General features: G+C 41.5%; 4 protein-coding genes across 4 annotated transcripts in view; 1 reads left to right on the top strand and 3 right to left on the bottom strand.

The window, feature by feature from the left end:
• Nucleotides 1-1,019: 1,019 nt before the first annotated feature.
• LOC138020836 (protein crumbs homolog 1-like) lies at nucleotides 1,020-10,070 on the bottom strand. Its single transcript, XM_068867754.1, has 3 exons — nucleotides 9,934-10,070; nucleotides 8,238-8,500; nucleotides 1,020-1,145 (listed from the first exon to the last, which is right to left on the bottom strand). The coding sequence occupies exons 1-3, from the start codon at nucleotides 10,016-10,018 to the stop codon at nucleotides 1,020-1,022; spliced, it is 474 nt and encodes a 157-aa protein (XP_068723855.1). The 5' UTR covers nucleotides 10,019-10,070.
• Nucleotides 1,568-3,372, top strand: LOC138021891 (uncharacterized). Its single transcript, XM_068868915.1, has 2 exons — nucleotides 1,568-2,248; nucleotides 2,518-3,372. The coding sequence occupies exons 1-2, from the start codon at nucleotides 1,585-1,587 to the stop codon at nucleotides 2,928-2,930; spliced, it is 1,077 nt and encodes a 358-aa protein (XP_068725016.1). The 5' UTR covers nucleotides 1,568-1,584; the 3' UTR covers nucleotides 2,931-3,372.
• LOC138021778 (arginine and glutamate-rich protein 1-like) lies at nucleotides 3,470-5,503 on the bottom strand. Its single transcript, XM_068868777.1, has 3 exons — nucleotides 5,421-5,503; nucleotides 5,231-5,292; nucleotides 3,470-4,750 (listed from the first exon to the last, which is right to left on the bottom strand). The coding sequence occupies exons 2-3, from the start codon at nucleotides 5,275-5,277 to the stop codon at nucleotides 3,865-3,867; spliced, it is 933 nt and encodes a 310-aa protein (XP_068724878.1). The 5' UTR covers nucleotides 5,278-5,292; nucleotides 5,421-5,503; the 3' UTR covers nucleotides 3,470-3,864.
• Nucleotides 10,071-11,296: 1,226 nt separating the features above from the next.
• Nucleotides 11,297-20,063, bottom strand: part of LOC138021783 (C-reactive protein-like) — a 17,515-nt gene continuing 8,748 nt past the window's right edge. Inside the window, exons 5-6 of the mRNA XM_068868783.1 lie at nucleotides 15,886-16,010; nucleotides 11,297-12,835 (exon numbers count right to left, since the gene is read on the bottom strand). Coding sequence (XP_068724884.1) covers nucleotides 12,582-12,835; nucleotides 15,886-16,010 — 379 coding nt within the window. The 3' untranslated portion in view covers nucleotides 11,297-12,581. The remainder of the gene's footprint in view (nucleotides 12,836-15,885; nucleotides 16,011-20,063) is intronic.

Here is a 20,063-nt window from a genome sequence, read left to right as displayed (position 1 = left end):
TCTTAAGAATGGTTCCCAGCTGCTACTGGGTGCTTCCGAGGAGTTCAAATTTTGACGGCCAAACAGGGCCCCAGTCTCGCTTATAATACACGTTAGATTATATGATAAGTTTGTTAATTTCATTCAAAATGGGTGTCCCAAGAGAGTATCAGACCGGGCGATGGTGTTGCTTTGTATTAAAGCAAACGTTTCCGGATTCGTGACCAAACCTGAACGTTTTGGGGTTTTTACAGACAGAATATTCCTTCAGTGAAGAAATTCCCCATCCTGAATCAGTCGAAAGTGAAAATGTTCAGGCCCGTTTACATGAAGAAAACTTGTCCCCTGTAATTATAAGAGGGTCACCCTTCTGGCCCAGTCAACTCTTGCGAGCATTTACAGGCCCAAAATGCTGAACGAGCAGCAACGAATAACCGAGTCAAGAGGTGGCCATTTACAACTGAGAAAAGCTCAGTGTGACTATACCAGACCGAGTTCTCCCGGAGATGACTCGCGAGAGAGCACCCAGCCAACTTTTTGTTTCTCGTATAAATGTTTCTCCGCGTTTTGATAAGAAAAGTACGAAAAGTTGATCCGCTCCGAAAACGCCGGGGGATCTTTTAAGCCGGAAAACCTTTTTTTTCCTGCAAAGGGAGCCTTTCAATCAGAATCAATCAGAATTCATCCGAGCAGTTTCGTATGAAAAGTAGTTGGTTTTTGGAGATTGCTTTAACTCTTTTTATTCTGATATCAGCAGAAACGTTCTCCAAAGTTTGAGATATTACTGTGATGCAACTGGAATCTTGTCAGTAATTTTGTTAGTAGAATAAAGACTTTCCATGCTTGATTTCTCGTGAGATATAGGCAAACATAACGCAACCTCGGTTTATAAATTGTTTAAAGTTGTGTAAGGAATTCGGTTGTCTACGGTTTGTAAACAGTGCTCTCACTAATCCCGGATTATACCTCACTGATCCGAATGCTTTGTTTAACACAAATCCAATAAAATTAATGTAAACCGTTGCGTTCTACGAGCGTTATCAAACCTCACGTTCTTCGCAGTTATGTCCTCCGAACCCTGGAGCACATAGGCAACGGTATCCTCGGTCTGTAAAACCGGTTTGACAGGTTCCTTTGTTTTTGCATGGGTTGCGCACACAAGCATTCTGAAATAGCAAAGTCAAATAAATTATCATCCAAAACTTCTAATAACGAAAGGTTTTGAAAAACATTTCAGAATAGAGAAGCGAGATGAAAACATGACGTTTCGGCAACGACATGTCACCATCATCAAAGGCAAATTATTGTAAGTTAGGTAACGTTATATTAAGGATAGATAGTGGGAAAAGACAGAATAAATGAGGCTGGGATAAACAAAAGAATGAACAAAATTTAAATAAACAGTCTCGCTGGAATGGAGTCATTAGGGAGCTTAAGATGCGGACGTTTTCGCGGTGACGGCGACGTGACAGCCCAGGTGGACTGGGCCAGAGGTTGCCGTTCTCGCGCCAAAATTAATTTGCTTAAGATTCTCGTGACGGCGTCCGAGACTTCGTCGAGTACATCGGCTGTACTTTCTGAGATTCAATCGCTTTTGTTTGTAACATGGCCGCATTTGAAGATTTTCGACAACTTCTCATTCTTTACTACGACGCTAATTTGATCAACGATGAAGATTTCGTTCTCCTTTACGACATGTTTCCGTCGAGAAATCCAAGTTTTCCTTACTACGAGTACGCTTGCTTTGACCTGAACAACATGAGTGAGGCAGAGTGTAAGGCCGAATTTAGGTTTGAGAAAAAAGACCTTCCGACTCTGGCAGAAGCCTTGCAGATCCCACCTACCTTCAAACTACGCCAGGGAAGCATAGTAAGTGGAATGGAAGGCCTTTGCATACTCCTAAGACGGCTCGCCTATCCTTGTAGATTTGGCGACATGGTACCTCGTTTCGGCAAACCAGTACCGGTGCTATCCATGGTCACAAATCATGTGATTGATTATATTTACACCATCCATGGACATCGCATAACCCGGTGGAATGACGCACTGCTTAACCCACCTGCATTGGATACTTATGCTCGATCAGTTCACGCTAAAGGGGCTGCTCTCCAGAACTGTTTTGGCTTTGTTGATGGCACTGTGAGACCTATAGCCAGACCAGACGAGCACCAGAGGATGATGTATAATGGTCATAAACGGGTGCACGCCATTAAATTCCAATCTGTTGCCTTACCGAATGGATTGATCGCAAACCTTTACGGCCCCGTAGGTAAAGATCTTTTTAACTTGCTCTTATTTATAACTAAATGTCAGGTTTATGAAAATAGCAACTCAAACGGAAAAGGTACAAACATGGTTTCGGAGGGTAGTTGTTTCCCCCTTCAAGTGTCTGTTTTATAGTATAATCTACGACAAGCGCCTGTAGTGATCAGGGCAATGAAAGGTTGATCTCATGACACCATTTTACAGAAGCGTTGCATGATGAAAAACAATGATATTCCATGAAACAAACCTAATACTTTTAACTTCTTCTTCCAGAGGGCAAAAGGCATGATGCAGGTATGCTGGCAGAATCTGGTCTCTTGCATGACTTGGAACGCCATGCATTTTCGACAGGGGGTCAGCCTCTATGCATATATGGGGATCCTGCATATCCCCTCAGGGTTCACCTGCAAGGACCATTCCAAGGTGCTGCTCTCACACCTCAGATGGAGATGTTCAATGGATCCATGAGCTCTGTTCGAGTGTCAGTGGAGTGGCTATTTGGAGACATTTTAAACTATTTTAAATTCCTTGATTTTAAAAAGAACCTAAAAGTTGGCATAAGAAATAGATGTAAAAAATATGTCGTATGTGCTCTCATGCGAAATGCCCTAACATGCCTATATGGTAATCAAACCTCAGAATTTTTTGAATTAGACCCCCCAAGCCTCCAGGAGTATTTCAGGTGACCTAAAACATTCGCTATATTTATTCGGTTACTGCCTGGTCACACAACTGGTCAACACTTTCCTCCCAGAATCAGCCCTGGGGGGTGGGGGGAGGGGGTGGTGGTACTTTAGGATTTTTTGTGGGGGAGTGTCCTGCTGGGACCCTGGAATCCTTAATCTATACCAGAGCTAGTTCAGCTGAATTTTGCTACCTTCTACTAGACTTAACTTCCCAAAATCCCTTTGCCACTATCCTAGAGTAGCTTTTCGGCTAAGTTGCGTAAATTCAAACTTGTCGATTTGATTTTTAGTTTTAGTGGCAATTCCTGGTTTCCCTAATCTAGACTAAAACCTCCCCGCCCACCCCACCCCCCCTGCTTTGGGAAACAGCACAACCTATAAAAGATCATACATTGTATTATACAAAGCAGACATATTGTTCCACAAAAAATGAAAGCAGTTGTTACTATGGCATCCACTTATACGACAACTGGCATTCCATTTAGTTCAATGCTCAGTTGTTCAAAAGTCAGATAGTGTTATCCAGCACATAAATCACTATAACGATTTCTTTAGAGGAGGAGCACTTTCCGCCATTTGAACAACTGGGCCCAGTTTAATGCTGATAAAGGCAAGTACTTTCAAAGTTGAGGCATCTCTAATATCAAGTTTAACAAGGTATACATTGTTTACACAAATGTAAGTATTGAAGAAATAAACCTTTTCACAATACAATAATTTTTGTCAGTTCAAAAAATCAAATCAAATTTATATTTTGCAAGGTAGTCAGGGCTTTCAATAATCACTTGACTCAATTTAATATATGACATATTTTCATAGCCTGTATTCTGATAGGGTAATCACCTGATTGACACATGCATAATACAGCTAAATTCAAACTGGATCAATGAAACTAAAAAAAATGTGATTATGATAATGATAACTCAACAATCAACTACCACTCTAGCAGAAATGGAGTTAAAAGAACAGTTGAATGCAAAATTATGTCACTAACAAGAGAAAAATTACAATGGTGCCATAGTTGAAAAAGAGAAGTTGCAATAAAAAAATGTGAACGCTTTTCCTTGGGAGCCAACCTCTCAATCAAAGCTAACATAGCCTGTGATTGCTGCTGCTGCTGGTTTAACATAGACTGCATAAACTGTAGTGTTTGCTGTTGGTTTCTTTGCTGCTGTCTATGCTGTTCTTCTTGTTGTTGCTGAATAATCTTTAGCATATCTTGCTGCATTTTTGTTTGCTGCTCTGATATACGAGATCCTCTTGCCTCTTCCTGCTTTCTTATTTCAATTTCTTCTCTTTTTAATGCCATCTCTTCTTCTGCTTTCTTTTGCAAGTATCCAATAGCATATCCTGTACTTTTCCTGCTTTTCTTTGCTGGAACCACTCCATTTGTTTTCTCCACTCGTTTTTGAGTTTCTCCCATGGTTTCCATTGCCTTGTACCGCATTTCTTCAGCAGTTGCCTTCTCTTTCTGAAGGCTTTGCTTTTTGTTGCCAGTCGAAGGCTTATTTTTAGCTTCTTCCTCTTTTTCACACAGCTCCTCCAGCAGAGTATCTATCTCTTGTATTTCTGGACTAATACCACTTGCTCTTTTTTCTTCCCTATTTTGTGCTTTGAATTTGGACATTAGAAGATTGAGCCTATCTCTCAACGACCTTTTGTTCACATTGAATTTGCATTGGGTGAGGTTATTGAGTCTTGTGGCAATCTCATCCCACAATTTTCCTCTCTCCGGGCTCCCCTTTCTGGTTTCAAAAAGATCTGATCCCCTGACCTCTCTCAAGAATAATGTATCATGTTGATTTGTCCACTCCATTGTGCTGAAAGAGGGAATTAAAGTTTATTTTAGCACTTTATTTAAAAAACGGTGGAAACAGTAGTTTTCCTCTTCCAGACTGAGTCCTTGTATTGATTTATTGAATATTTGCTGGATGAAATTGTTCTGTTTAATACGCACTGTACGTATCCACATAAATTATTGCTCTAGATTCACAGCACTTCATCGAAGAAATATTTCCAAGTGTGGTTATACAAGCCTTAAGAGCACATTTACATATCGATGAGCTATGTAGTGGATTTGTTGGCTAAGTGTGAAAAAATTCAAAACAAAATATTTATCTCTGCACTTTTTAGCAGCCTCCAGAACTCCAAAATTCTTTATCGCCTCAGAAAATTCGGATTCAATATGTTACTAAGAAATAAAAAAATGTATTGGAGTCAGTAAAATATATTATATATATAATCGTTTTACAAGAAAGAATTCGTTGAACGTAACAGCTTATTTATCTTTACAGACTTACTTAGATTGTTTTGTCTTCACTGAACTAGCTTCAGAGTCTTCGGTCATTTTCCTGAGTTTTATCTGTGAAGAGAGCACAAAAAGCCGCTAGAGTTACTTGGCACATCCCCAGGTGGGTTGTGCTAATAAAGAAACTGAAAAAAAGCAAGGAATGAAGAATACAAGAAAGAAATACCGGTATAAATACTCACGTTTTCACTGCGACGGCAAAATCCCCAAACTGACGTCGCCGACGTGAGGGCGACGGCGGGAATGTTGGAAATCGCTTGCGCAGTTAAACTCGCCCCAATCCTAATCGGTCTTCACGTCGCCGTCGCGTCGAAAACGTCCTTATCTTAAGCTCCCTATTTTTAGTGTTCAGATTTGGTCTCTCTTTCCTTATTAAAAGCATCTCATAAATAAGGCACTCAAACTTTTCGCGGCATTTCTTTGAGGTGGTAAATTGCTCGTGAAGATTGTTGGATTTTGGCTGTGTTTGCCCTTAAGGTGTTTAAAGATGACGGAATATTTATGCTCCTCAATGCGCAGGTGGAGATGACGGCTCGTGTAGCCTATATAATTGGAATCAAACGAATTACATTGAAACTTGAATATATAGAGCGGAGGGGTTGGAGCAGTGGTAAGATCTCTGCATCCCAACCCTAAGGTCCCGGGGTCCATTCCCGGTTCTGCCGAGACTGGAGTATTTGGCGACCTTCTTTCCCGCTAAAGTTCACTCAGCTTTCCATTCTTCCGAGGTCGGTAAAGTGAGTACCAGCATGCATGGACTGCTTAGAAGCGGCTGTAATTTGCGCCTTTATATGTTTCCAGTCCGCTGGGGGTAAATTGATCATTGTAAGGAGCCTTTGAGACGTTGTGATAAGGGCGCTATATAAATGCACCACTTTACTTTACTTTTACTTTTATATGTAAAAAGAAAAACCTAAAAAAAAAAAAATGGCGTTGCGTTTCAGGAGTAGCAGAATAGAAGAAAATCTAACATATTTTGAGGTTGTTCCCTCGATTTGTCTGCTTGCTTACTATTGTAAAAATGCTTGACTCCGGCGCCCCGACAGTTTGTTTTAGTTAAAGGATATATTTGTTGATGCGACATCTGCACTACAACCCCCAGGGTCTTAAAATAACGGAGGAGAAAGTGTTGCCTTTGTAATTACACCCGTGAGTCTTCTCGGATAAGGACTATAAACCGTAGGCCCTGTCTCACAAATATCTTCTGTTTTCATAATATAAGTTCCCTGTGGGACGTTAAAGAACCCATACATGAATCGAGAAGAGTAGGCGATGTAGTCCCCGGTGTTGTCGTTGTCCTTTGTGAGTGTATGAGTGGGTGGGTACAGCAGGTTCACATCAGCTGAATAGCTGCTAATAACTTCAATCTGTTCAAACAATTAAATAACAAACAAACAAACAAACAAACAACCAAAGCAGTTTTCATTTCAGTTTGTTTATTTGTTACAATGCAAGATAACAATTGAAAATTCTTGATAAAAGATGCTGCGAGACGAGATACAAATGCGAGATGAAAAGGACTATCTTTAAAACAGAAAACGGAAATTCGGGGAATGGGGAACGGGCAACGGGGAACGCGAAATCTCTAAAACGTTTTCCCCACAAGCTTCCGTAAATAGGTCTAAATATTTACAAGTGCGACTAACAGGCTACAAAATAAGATACAAATCTTCTCAACGCGGGAGCTCTTTTGGAATCATGGAAGCCACGAATTTGTATTCAAAAGCTCGCTTAATCTTTATGTATCCTTATTTTGTTATTCAGTAAGAACAGGCTTATGTTTCAAGTACCACCTTGTCCTACTTAGTACGGCGTCCACACTCGAGGCTTTGGCCTGAGATTCGGTTGAAGGGTTTGGGACATCAAATCGTTTTCGACAACGCATACCCTTTATTTTCTAGAGGGTTGGAGTGTTGGGAAGTGATAAGAAAACTCTTATGAACACGAAATTCCTTAAGGATTCATATTATACTGCATTCTTTTGAAAATTCAATAAAGGGTTTCGTTTCTAAAGAAACTATAGTACTGCGTCGGTGTGGAAGTGAAACACAGAAATGGGTTTATCAACTAGGTTGATAGCTGGTAAATTGACCACTTTAAAGAAACGGTGGTGAATTTACCATATCAAGCCAGTTGATAAACCCATTTCTGTGTTACTCTTTTGAAACTATTAACTTTGCATAAATTATATTTGAATTTACGTCATAGCCGGACACAGTCTATCGCTCATGCGTCCAGCCGTCTCTTCTCGGGGAGTATACCAGAACTCGAGTGAGCGACGGAAATCGAGCCTAGTTGATATGTACATATCACTGGTTTATGCATTTGTCAAACCCAGTTAGTCTCGCGTAGACATAAGTGACAGGAACTCGCTGCAAACTCATCCTTGACAGCTCTATTTTGACTCGATTCAATTAGTATGCGCCAACTGAACATTACGAAAATGTGGATTCTTGTGGGACCTTTAACAAGCTTATCTTTTACAGTTCTATGATGACTTGTTAGGGCCTTATCTTATCTTATCTCCAATGGGAGGAATTTCTCAATTTTTGATATACTGTGAAAAGTGCGTAGTACTTGGAACTTCTTTTATGAAGATTTGATACCGTGAATTAACATCCGTATAGTTTGTAGTTTGTTGCTTTTGAACGAGTCCAGTACAGAAGTACATGCATCAGCTATGCATTATGTAGTTAAATCCGATATGTTATCGATTTTCTCAATGTCCAAAAATTGCCAAAATCATGATTCTTGTTGGGAACTTATATATTATTCATCTTTTCAGCTTTTAAGAATTTGGCGATTTTACGCCGAATTCGCAAAATTTTCGCAAAATCACAAACATCGCGAGTCCTAGTTGGCGACTTGTCCTCTTTTCACCTTTTACGATTTTTACCAAAAATTGCAATCTTTTTAGCTGCGTGCAAACCTGGACATAAGTGGAAAAAGTACGTTAAAACGATTAAAAGGTGAAGCTGTACCGAACAAGTAGTTTTTACCTCAGCCCCGCAGTATTTGTACGCTGGGTTCAATTTCAGGTTATCCGTGTGATCTTCATAAGTTGAATTGTTCAATTCACATTGGTGGCTTTCAGGTTCACCTGCCCCCATTTGGAAATTATAACTGACACAATCCGGCTCTAAGTAGCAAAGCATCTGGCATAAGGCTTCGCTTTTGACATCAGTGACTCGTATAAGGTGATTTATCAGACGTTGTCCACTGAATGCTTCATCAGAATCAAATACTAATTCACGACATTGGTCTGAAAGGAAATGAAAAAGTAAACGGCACACACAGGCTTTCTAACGTTGGCGTCAAAGGGACATACATTTTCTCCACTCTTTCTTTTTACTTGCGACTTACTTGCTACTTAGCTGCAATTTACTTGCTACTTAGCTTGGTTAGCCCTAACCCTAAGTCGTCAAAAAGTAACAAGTTGCAGGTAAGTCGCAAGAAAGTAGCAGCTAAATGGCAAGAAAGTAGCAAGTAGCAGCTAGGTAGCAAGTAAGTCGCAAGTAGAAACAAAAAAAAAAGATTAGAGAAAACGTATGTCCCTTTGAAGCCACCGTACTTTCTGTGGGAATCATGTTATTAATTACTTTCCTAGGGTGCGTTTTTTTGGGAAAATCCGAAAACGGATTCTTGAATCCAAAAACGGGTTTTGCGTTTTTTTGGAAAAATCCAAAAACGGATCATGAATCTTAAGTATCCACACTCGAGGAGGATACTTCGGATGAAATCTAAATCCGGATTTTTGAGATCCATCATTTTAGCGTTTTTTTGGGAAAGGATTTGAAAAACATGTTTTTGACAAGCGGTTTTCCATGCAAAACTGATACGCAACAGCTACCGTACGTGACAGTTCAGCCTAAATGTTTTTCTCGCGCCACTTTTACCGTGCGATCGAAGACATGAATACGGTAGGTCGAAAATAGTTAGGTTTCCTTCAAATTTCACACCAGAAATTACACTAAAAGTTTCTTGACAGCAATAATATTGTTAGCACGTTTCCTACTGCGAAAACAGCATGTTTTTCGTCATTTCTTTTTATTGAAGGTTTTTTTTTTTCTGGTGGCATTTTCATTTAAGAATTTCTCCAAACCGCTATTTTTTCTTGTTTTTAAAATTTGCACGCAACTGTGGGTTGGTTTGTTTGCGTTGTCATGAAAAATAATCCTTTTCGGATTTTTCGTCTTTTTGACGCTGAAAATCCTTTGATTCCGTTTGAAAACGCAGGTACGTTAATTAACATTAATCTTGCTTGGAAGTTTTGCAGTTTGAACAAAGTCGGCCATTAGGGAAGTGAACCACGTCAAATTAAAAAAAAACAACAAACCAGCAAGTTTTTAATCTGCAGCCGGTAATGTAGTCTCGGGGCTTTTTTTCTTGAAGGACAACAACCCGTCACTCCTAGTACACTACTTCTACTGAACGGTCAACCGAGAACACGGGAGACGGCAACCTGCATGTTTGTCAAAACTAAAGAAAAAGCCTTTCGGTGATGGACTAGACCGCAATTTTCTACAGGTAAAATTATAAAGAAAATCGTAAACCTTAAATAGTGCCATAAAACGAGAAAACAAGGGAATAAAAGTCAACAAACTTTGTTAAAAAGAATGCTATATTGTCCCCGTTTGGTTTGTCAAGTGCGGCTGGAATATAATACTGATTCTAATACCACCAAAGTCATCTTACCTTGATGAGAATCGCAGAAGCTTCCAAGACGTATAAGTTGCGAGAACACAACGAACAAAAAGCTGAAACCGTTTGTGGAAAACATTTAATTCAGGTTTTTAATAACATACGCAGAGTTGGAGAAAGCTCGATCTTCTGAATAAAGAGCAAGTCTTTGCTTTAATGCATCAATAAATTATAAGGGTCGTGGTATTGCTCGCCCAATCTAAACCAATCAACATTTGTTGGTCCATCTGCGGTATCGCAACAATTACGAGGTATTTACATAAAATAATTGCTTAATATATAGATTTAGCCAAACCTAAAGGTGGACCCCAGAAAGCAATATAATGTATATGGAAATAATTATGCTTCTGCATATAGTACAAAATTGATCACCATTGGTGTATACAGTTCACAGTGATCAAACACCTCTGAGCTATCCTGGGTGCCAGAGGTTCTATTTTTCTTTCACGAGGGACGAGCGGCTAAAACGGAGAGGCGAAAAATACGAACGTTTAGAATCTTCCATGGAAATTCAGAATAAGATATCTTGCCAAACCGGTTTTCTACAGTGATGTTAAAGGGAAACTGTCACGAGAAGTGCATGCGCTAGCGTCTTGTGAAAACTTGAAAAGTATTAGGTTAACTTTTTTCAAGTTGAATCGACAAATTCAAAATGGTGTCCACTGGGAAGGGCCACGGTGGCCAAAGGAGATACTCCGGCGAATATACGTGACGCACGCGTGAATCCATGATGGCGGCTGGAATTTTCCGTGGGCTCGAGAGCAAACAAACTCGAGCATGCGCAGCTCATGACAGTGCCCCTTTAATGTTGTTCCCAATTCAAGTCCTTAGGGAATAGAGCGTTTGATTTTGACAATTCCCATCGTGCAGTTGTTGAGTGTCACAAAGGGGAGGGGGGGGGGGTCAAGGGCACCCCAGGACCTCCCTGGCTACGCCCCTGGAGCCCACCCGCTCTGTGTGTGTGTGCAACTTAGTGCCAACAAAATCAAGACCTCTTTCGATATGCTCCTCGTGACCTGTTAATCGGAATGAAGATTCAGTAAACATCTCTCTCTCCACACAACATTTTTTGCAATGCATAAGTTGGTGGTTAATATGCGTCGGTTAGCTCATTGCTTCAGATCACGTCAATGGAAACACGCTGTGTAAATAGTTGGACCTACGTACTTTCAACAACACGGCGGTAAAACACAGTGAAATGATTCAGTAAAGAAACTGTACTCAAAGGGTTCTCCAGATCCGGTTGATAAACGCATTGAATCCAGTATTTGAAGACCAATGTGGTGGGGGGTTCGAGCTGGGAAGCAAGAACAGTAGTTAAGTATTTCGAATTCCAAAAACAAATTCATCAGGAAGACACTGGGAATTATATTTTTAATTCATGTTGAAGTCCTCACTGAAATACAAATTTTAAAGATTATAAGTTGCCATACGAGGTATCAGTGTGAGCATAAAGTGTCCGTATGACCAATAGGGGTATTCAGACGGGGACGGCAATCCAAAGTGACCTGTTCTCTCTTTTTAAGAGATGATTACTATAAAAATGTGAGGCACAGTGGTTTCAGGGTTAATGCAATCGACTCCGGATCGAGTGGTCCGGGTTCGGGTCCTGGCTGGGGACATTGAGTTGTGTTCTTGGGCAAGACACTTTACTCTCACGGTGCATCTCTCCATCCAGGTGTATAAATCATTACCGGCGAATTTAATGCTGGGAGTAACCCCGCGATGGACTGGCATCCCATCCAGGATGAAGTAGAAATGGTCCTAGTGGCTTAGACTACAGAGACCGGAGATAAGCGCGGGCCTGATGGGCCTCTTAGGCTTGTAACAGACTTTAACTTTACTATAAAAATGTGGGAAACACCACTGGCCTGGCACGCGAAATGTTCTCTTCCGGTTGCCGTCCGCGTCTCAAAAACGCGCGTACTTAAGCTCCCTACTTTTTCCAGTTCCACGCGCCCCTCAACGACTTTTTTTCATTTTTCGAAACTGAATTTGGGTGTACGTCAATCAAATGTTAAGTTTCCATGACGAATTCGACTGCCGCCAAGTGAACAGGACTATATTGCCATGGAAGCATTTGATTGACGTCCATTGACGTCAACAATCCGTTGAGGGGCGGGTGTGACTGATAACCGCTGTACTGTAAATTTATTTTTTCATAATAAAATTTTGAAATTTCGCCTTGCGCCACGCCTTACTCGACTGACCTGGCGCTAAGTCCTGAGGTCTGATATCAAAATGAGCACTTTCTTCCTTTTTTTCGGCGAAATAGGTGTGAGGATCATTTCGTATTTATGTGCCCGATGGGTTTATTGTCCGTAATTAAATGTATAGGAATGAATAAATGTGTCCTAAGCCTTAACCCAGGCTTTCACTCCTGGTCAGTTGTAAAAAGAATCTAAGAGGAAAATTCAAAATTGCCTCTGACAGGTTGAACTTCGTCAAGAGGGTGGTTGTGTATTCCCAAGATGGGAAACGGCTCGTAATAACAAAATAAGAATTTGGTAGGTAATAAAACAAAAAATACATCGTTGGCCATAAAACTTCAGCGTAGTGAACTGAACTACGTTTACCCTTTAATTCGCTGGTTGTCTTTCATGTCTTTCCTTATTTACTTAGAGTCGAAACCTTCAAACTTGTTAACAAGTGGGTAGCGGAGTTACTTTTAACGAGCCTCGCAAATGAGACTTAAAGTGGGCCCAACGGAACACATTGCCGAGCCCTATAGAACACGACTTAGACATCCGCTGTATCTCTTCCTCGTCTTTAACTTGATCCCAGATATTGACACCTGTCATTTCACCGATGAAGCACTGTTTGGCGTTAAAGGATCCCCCAAAGCTGTCTTGCTCCTGGCCCAGTACCAGAGCTCCGCCAGTGCGAATCACAGGCCCTGTAAAAAACGGAGAATGGCGTCTCAGAGAAATAAACTTGGACAGTACTTTCAAATATTGTCATTAGACACTTGTTAGTTCAATGATGTTAGAACGTGTGATGTGCATCTCACTGAGTTGACGTAATTTTGTAATACCGTCATATGACATGTTCAGGCATAATGTTTCCAAACAAATTTCTTCGAAATTTGTTTTATAAAAGGAAAACTGATTTTAAAACCACTTGTCTTCACTTTCAAATTTCGTGGGCGCGGTTGTCTTGAATAATTGTGACGTGTTACGGTTGCCCTATCGTCCTGACACAAAGAACTTTTGTCTAATAACAACAGGGTAACTGTAACACTCTACAATTATTCAAGATGGCGGCGCCCGCGAAATTTGTAAACAAAAGTAGGCCATCCTAAAAATGACAACTGGAAAACTGGAAAACAATCTTGGTAACCCCGGTTGGATGTTGTCCTTACCCACGGAGCTACAAAAATCCCTAGGGAGCTAGCTCGTTTATCTAGATTTTTAATGGACAATGTGCCCTTGGTATGCCAACTCTACATGTTCTACATTACACCATAGTTCATATAGACGAACTGGTTATGAAACCTGAAAACTTTAAAAGCGAGAACAGTACGGAACCCATTAAGTGACATTAAATTGGGCTTTTAATTTCAAATCTCCGAAGTTTTGCCTGCGTTTTGACTCTTTTCCCTACTTTTTTCGGAATGCCGCTGACCCCTACCTACCTTGGGTGTCTTGAAAAGAGAGAGCTCTAAGAGCCCAAGATTCGAAAACGAAGAAATTAACGCCTCAATTTGGCTAACCCGAGGTCTAACTAGGCCTGAAGTTGGGTTTTAAGCCTAGGGTTAGCCAAGTGAGGGGTTTGGGTTACTTTCTTCGTTTTCGAGTCTTAGGGGTATTAAGGGTCTTTGTTTTTAAGACACCCAGGTAGTTGGGGTCGGCAGCCTTCCGAAAAAAGTCGAGAAAAAAGTCTGGAAAAAGGTCAGGAAAAAAATGGGGAAAAAAGTCGGGAAAAACGTGTGGACGCAGGAAAAACGTTGAGGGAAAAAGTCAGAACGCGGGCAAAACTTCGGAGGACATGGAAAATTAATAGCGTAATTTAGTGGCACTTAATGGGCTTCGTAGAACAGTAACATCGCGCTTCATGTTAACTTGACCGTGATCAAGCAGAATCTTTTGTCTTCGATTCACAACTGGGTTCTGAATAAATTAATCGAAACTTTTGATTGGTTGTCTTTTGGAAAAAGGGTGTGGTTTGTGCATGGGTAGGGCCAAAACAGCGAACAAAAACATATAACAAAGAAACATGTCGAGTTTCTTAACCATCTCTGTATATTAACTATGATTACACTGGCCTTGAAACATAGGGGCTTTTCGGGGCAATGAAACACAATCATGACAGAACAGAACATACAACAACAACTGTTAAAAATCCCAACTGGCTGGAGGCAAGCTAGTTGACTACTTACAAGTGCAGCTGAGAATTTGAGCCAGGGACGACTAGGAACAAGCTCAACCAGGGCTCAGAACGTGCTTGAACCCGGGATCCCCAAATCTCAAGGCGAGCGCTAACTAGTGGGCCGCACTGACTCTATAACCTGCATCTATGGTTGCATGTGAAAATTAGTGGCACATGATATTGTAGAGCCCGCAGAGCAGCGGGAAACATTGTCCTTTCATAACCAAGATAACCGTGCCTAGTTTTCCAGGAGTTCTAGTAGGTCAATGGGAAGAGCATCCCACTGCTGTTACTGAGGTCGTAAGTTCAAATCCTCCCTAGGATTTTGATTTTTTCAGTTGCCCTTTCGCCCATGGCGAAGTAACCAGCTTATTCTCTTTCCCAAGAGCGCTCTACACTGTATTGCACTAAACATCTATAGTGGCGTAAGGGTTACGTCGTTAATTTTCGTTGATTCAACTCGAAACGTTAGTGGCCAGAAAGTTGGCGCTATCATGATTTGAGAAGTAATATGTCAAAAACGAGTGCGCGTGTTTCATCAGGGGTTCCAAACACCGGGAAACAGATGAGTGCTTTTAATGTCCCGAGGTGTTTGGAACCCCTGATGAAGCACAAAGCACGAGTTTTTGACATGACTTCTTAACCTTACTAAGTATGAGCACGTGGAGTGTAATGTGATGATCTTTTGTTTTATCAGACAAGTGATAGGTATTTATGAAGGAAATGATATTCAATATTTGGGTGAGTTTAAAAGGTAGAACTTTTGAATAAATTTACATAATAGGTCGTGATGGCGAGCAAATCAGAATCACGTCGTTTTCGCCTGCCAAAATCGTCTTCCCAAGAAAGTGATTCGGTTAACGTAACAAGGCCATTCAAGTTTCAACTAAAGATACATTTTTGCCGAATGACTGAGGTTAAAAGAAGTACAAGCGCCGGTTTTAGATTGCGGTGGACTTTTCAAAACACTACGAACTACAGAAGGTTCAAGCCTTGAATGCAGACATTGTTGAAATGGATGCTCTTTCGCTGAACTAATGCGTGTCCAAATTCGTTTTAATCATCTGGGGCCGGTTGCTCGAAGCATGGTTAGCGCTAACCGTTGGTTAAGAGGTATCAAAACCCATAGGCTTCCATGGTATTTAACGCTGGTTAGCGCTAACCATGCTTCGAGCAACCAGGGCCTGGACGCTAATGATAAAAGGTACTGCGAAAGTTCTATGTTAAATATTTGGAAAATTTTAAATGTATTGTGTTCGGGTGGTTTATTTATATGTTTTTTCCACGAAGGTTTATTAGCATAAAGGTTTATTAAAACTCAAATGTCTTCATCAGTGTTTTGACCAGTTTGTGAACTAACTCGGGCGTTTCTTGATCTGTAGTTTCATTGGGTATCAAGATACATGCACCTGACCAAAATGGGGCACTCCGATTGGCTAAAAGCCTTATGAATTATTAATGCCTTTGAGAAACAAATGGAAATCTTTTATGCGAGATAAACCGAGTGAATACATGTTGTATTAAAACCAATTCGTTATCCTACTATTTAGGAATTTTTGAACTTACTAAAATGTTTACCTGTTTTAAACTTCCCATCCTTTTTCTTCTTGCCATCTTTATAGAGTTTCCAAGAACCGTCGCTGTTATCCCACGTTACACAGATGTGATGCCACAACCCATCGATTGCAGATACACCAGTTTTGCTAGAATGACAGAATCTGAAGATATACATCGTGTACCCCAAAGACCAAATCGGCCAACTCAATGTTGTGCCCAATTCAAATCTCCCTGGGTTAAGATTCTTCGTGTATTGTATTTGCATTATAATGTAGCATTCACATTCAAACGATATGGACATCACGTTTAATGACTAACAGAACACAGCACATACAAGTATGGCCGCTCCCAACTACAACGAATCGCCAACAAGTCATTTGACCGGAAGTATATGTCACACCTTCCCACCGAGGCTAACTGGTGATTACATAGGGTAATGAGTACCTAAGCCAGTAACAGAAACGGATAAAGCAATAAATGCGACCTCAACTTCTGTCGCTCTCATTACTCTCCATTAACGAAGTACATTCGGGTTGTTTGAGAAAGTGTATCCTGTTCCTTCGCAAGGACGTTCCTGACTCAGTGTATACGACGTATGATCGAGGAGTGGGCCATATATCAGTGATAACCGCAGGAACCCAGAATCTATTCTCTCGCACTCTGACATTTCCCTCTGGCTCTAGACCCTTTAACCGCTTCGCGTGGCGATCATAATAAGATTTTTGCCGTTGCTGAGCAGCCACTAGCTTTTCACGTGCATTCTATGGTCGGAGCAGTTCCGCCGTGATTGGCAATTGGCACTTCAGAGGCCGACCGTTTGGCATCTGCGAGGGAGAGAGAGACCAATTCCAGTAAAGGGGGTATTGCGATACTCCATCCAAGCAACATAGGGATCTTCCGCTTTCCTCAATGGTTGCTTGATTGTACCAATTGTTCTCTCACTCATAGCATTGGACTGCGGGTAACCAGGACTGGAGGTTATCAGCTGGTACCTCCACGATGAAGCAAAATTTTGCAGCTCGCGGCTTGCAAACGGCATATTATCCACCAACAATTCATCTGGGACCCCATGTCTGGCAAAGATGGAATTTAAATTAACCACGACAGAGGAAGACGTCGTATACGAAAGTAGGCTGACTTGAGGAAATTTGGAGTAGTAATCCACGACACACAGGTAATTCTATCCTCTAAATTCGAGAGTATCAGCTCCTAGCTTTTGACAGGGTCTTCCAGGAACTTGACTTGATTTACTTTCATTGTTAATTTCAGTTTACAGGGTCCCCAATTAGCGCTCCAGCGCGAGAACAACTAGACACTTAAACAAAGTTCCTTTCCTTTCCTTTCATGGGAAAAGAGGCTCCTTTTGATTGTTTCTTCGCCCCTCTGCACACTTGCTGCAGCGGGTGATTGTATCCTAGGACTATGAGACCCTCTGCCTCTAGGGACGAACCGCCTCAGGAACTCTTCTCCTCCCTGGTGGCCACCCGGACTGTGTTTGTTGCTGTAACACGATGAGACAATTATCAGTAGTGGTTGCTCCTTCCATCAGGGATTTAGAGGCCACACTAAGGTCCAAGTTGTTAACAAGACTGTGCATCAGACTGGAGGTCTTCATAGATTGACTCCTGTGACAGATACGCTCTGGATAAGGCATCTGGAACTGGAATTTTGGGGCCAGGACGGTATGAAATGTCGAAGGAATATCTCTGAGAAGTCTGAGAAGCATTCGCATTTTCTTTGTGAGCGATTCTAGTGGTTTGTGACATGTCACGATCTTCACTGGCTGGCTATAGACGTACTGATGAAACTTATCGCTGGCAAAAAATTATTGCCATCAGCTCTTACCTCGATCTGAGCATATAGTTCTTCTCAGAAGCTGTTAACGAACGTGACCCGAAAGCCGCTGGGTGACCCTCTTGAAGTAAATAGGCACCCAACCCATCTTTGGAAGCGTCAGTCTCAATAATTTCTTTGCCTACATCGAAAAGCTTTAGAACAGGTGCACAGATCAATAAGGCTTTAATGTCTTTAAAGGCTTTTTCCTGTGCAGGTAACCAGTGCCCTTCAGTATTACTCTTCAGTAGGATGCGAAGGGGCTCCGATACTGCCTACAGGTTGGAAACAAACTCTCCGAGGAAGTTGACTAGCTCATGAAAACGACGAAGATCCTCTTTTGTCTGAGGCTGTGGACACTTTACAATGGCCTTAACTTTGTCAGGGTCAGGTTTTTAACCCTTCTGATAACAGCGCTTGACCAACTTACTTCACTTCAGACACCCAGAACTGGAACTTGTTGGGATTAAATCTAACATTGTTCGCACGAGCACGGTCCAAAGCTTGCTTCAGAATCCCATCATGCACCTTCCACAAATAATAAGATCATCAAAAACCACACGTACACCCTCAATGTCTCTAAATAATTGATCATTACGTTTCTGGAAGACCTCTGAGGCCGAGCTAATTCCAAATGGGCACCTTAAGAAGGGGTAACGCCCCAAAGGGGAATTAAAAGTACAAAGAAATGAGCTTTCTTGATCCAATGGGATTTGCCAAAAGCCATCTCTCATCAAAAATTGAAAACACTTTTTAACCGGTGAGCTTCAACGCAACTTCATCTGCAGTTGGGATTTTGTAGTGCTCACGTTTAATAACTTTGTTCAAGTCACAGGGGTCCAAACATAGGTGAAGGCTTCCCTCCCTTTTTTTCAGCGATCACAAGGCAATTCACCCAGTCTGTGGGTTTATCCACTTTAGAAATGACACCACTTTTCTCCAATCGATCTAGGGTTTCCTTCAATTTGCCATGCAGGCTAAAAGGTACTTTGCGAAGTGGGTGCATAACTGGAGTGGCATCTTGTTGTCTCTCAATGTGATAGGCCTTCAAAGTCATCTTTATAATCACGTAGAATCGCCTCTCTTGAAGACCAGCTTGCAGTCAAGCTGTCAATCTTCTTTACCAGGATGAACCTTGTACATGCTTCCAATCCAAGGATAGGGCCAGATTCCAAATCAACGACATAAACATCCAGACTTAGAGTTTTTTCTTTCACTGTGCAACTGCGACTGACTTTGCCAACTGGGACAACCCTATGGTTGCCATACGACGACAAGACTTATCGGTCTCCTTTAGCTTTCCACGTATTGAAAGGTAGTCATCAATTTGACGAGGTATAATATTAGCTTCAGCACCAGTGTCTAAGTTGAATCCGACAAGTTTTCCACCGACTTCCTTTTTGCTTTGCCAGGCCTTTCCATCCACTGTGTTAATCTCCAAGTCTCCAAGAAGAGGCTCAGTATCCACTCCTTCATCGTTTCTTGCATCTTGTAGACAATTTTCCAACCACCGATGTTGCAACTGTGTACTTTCCTAGTGCGCTGACTGCAAATTTTTGCAAAATGATTCCTTCCACCGCAAACAAAACACGTTTTCCCGAACGCATGGCACTGTTTAAGACCATGCCTGCCACCACACTTGGGGCAATGAAAGTGAGTCCCATCAGGTTGTTTAGAACTTTTAGGAACTGCTAAAACGTGCTTTTCGGTTGACTGACCCCTGATTGCCTTGAGCTGACTCTCGGTAACTTCTGCCGAACGGCAATGAGATAAAGCCTTCTCTAGAGTTAATTTGTCCACATCGTTGCATAGAAATTGGCTTTGAACTTTTGCATCTCGAATTCCGAACACTCGATGATCCCGGGCCATTGTATCAGTAGATTCAGTGTACTCCTAGTTCTTGATCATTCTCTTGTGCTCCGTGACAAATTGATCTACAGTTTCTCATTCCTGTTGACTCCCATTCCAAGAACTTAAACCGTTCGAACAAAGTATTTTTCCGAGGACCATAGCAATCATCAAATTCCGTCACACCGCATCAATCTTTTTCTTCTCCTCTTCCCGCTCAAATTCAAAGGTGTTAAACGCCTCAAGACCATCCTTCCCGATACAATGGAGCAGAGAGGCAGCTTGGATTTCATCCTTCCGACCAGTATCGGTTGCCTGGACGTCGTTTACCGCGGCCACCATATCATGATTATTGACTAAAGGAACACAGCACGTACAAATATGACCGCTTGAAGCTACAACTAACCGCCAATAAATCACGTGAAGCTATGATCCTCGCAGTTATGAACGCAATTTTTGCAATTGCGTAAAGAAGCCTGAAAAATTCAGGACTTCAACGGGGTATGAACCTGTGATCT

Source organism: Montipora capricornis, chromosome 10 (genome assembly GCF_036669925.1).
Source record: "Montipora capricornis isolate CH-2021 chromosome 10, ASM3666992v2, whole genome shotgun sequence".
NCBI lineage: Eukaryota > Metazoa > Cnidaria > Anthozoa > Scleractinia > Acroporidae > Montipora > Montipora capricornis.
The sequence above is the reverse complement of the archived record's forward strand: the minus strand, read 5'-3'. Positions and strand labels throughout refer to the sequence as shown.

What these genes read in the sequence shown, in the direction of transcription:
- LOC138021891 (XM_068868915.1), top strand. Translation starts at nt 1,585, where the DNA reads ATGGCCGCATTTGAAGATTTTCGACAACTTCTCATTCTTTACTACGAC. An exon ending in AAACCTTTACGGCCCCGTAG is followed by an intron (nt 2,249 to 2,517) that starts GTAAAGATCTTT and finishes TTCTTCTTCCAG; the next exon opens with AGGGCAAAAGGCATGATGCA.
- LOC138021778 (XM_068868777.1), bottom strand. Translation starts at nt 5,277, where the DNA reads ATGACCGAAGACTCTGAAGCTAGTTCAGTGAAGACAAAACAATCTAA. An exon ending in GTGAAGACAAAACAATCTAA is followed by an intron (nt 4,751 to 5,230) that starts GTAAGTCTGTAA and finishes TCCCTCTTTCAG; the next exon opens with CACAATGGAGTGGACAAATC.
- LOC138020836 (XM_068867754.1), bottom strand. Translation starts at nt 10,018, where the DNA reads ATGTTTTCCACAAACGGTTTCAGCTTTTTGTTCGTTGTGTTCTCGCAA. An exon ending in CTTCTGCGATTCTCATCAAG is followed by an intron (nt 8,501 to 9,933) that starts GTAAGATGACTT and finishes ATTTCCTTTCAG; the next exon opens with ACCAATGTCGTGAATTAGTA. An exon ending in ACAAATACTGCGGGGCTGAG is followed by an intron (nt 1,146 to 8,237) that starts GTAAAAACTACT and finishes TTGCTATTTCAG; the next exon opens with AATGCTTGTGTGCGCAACCC.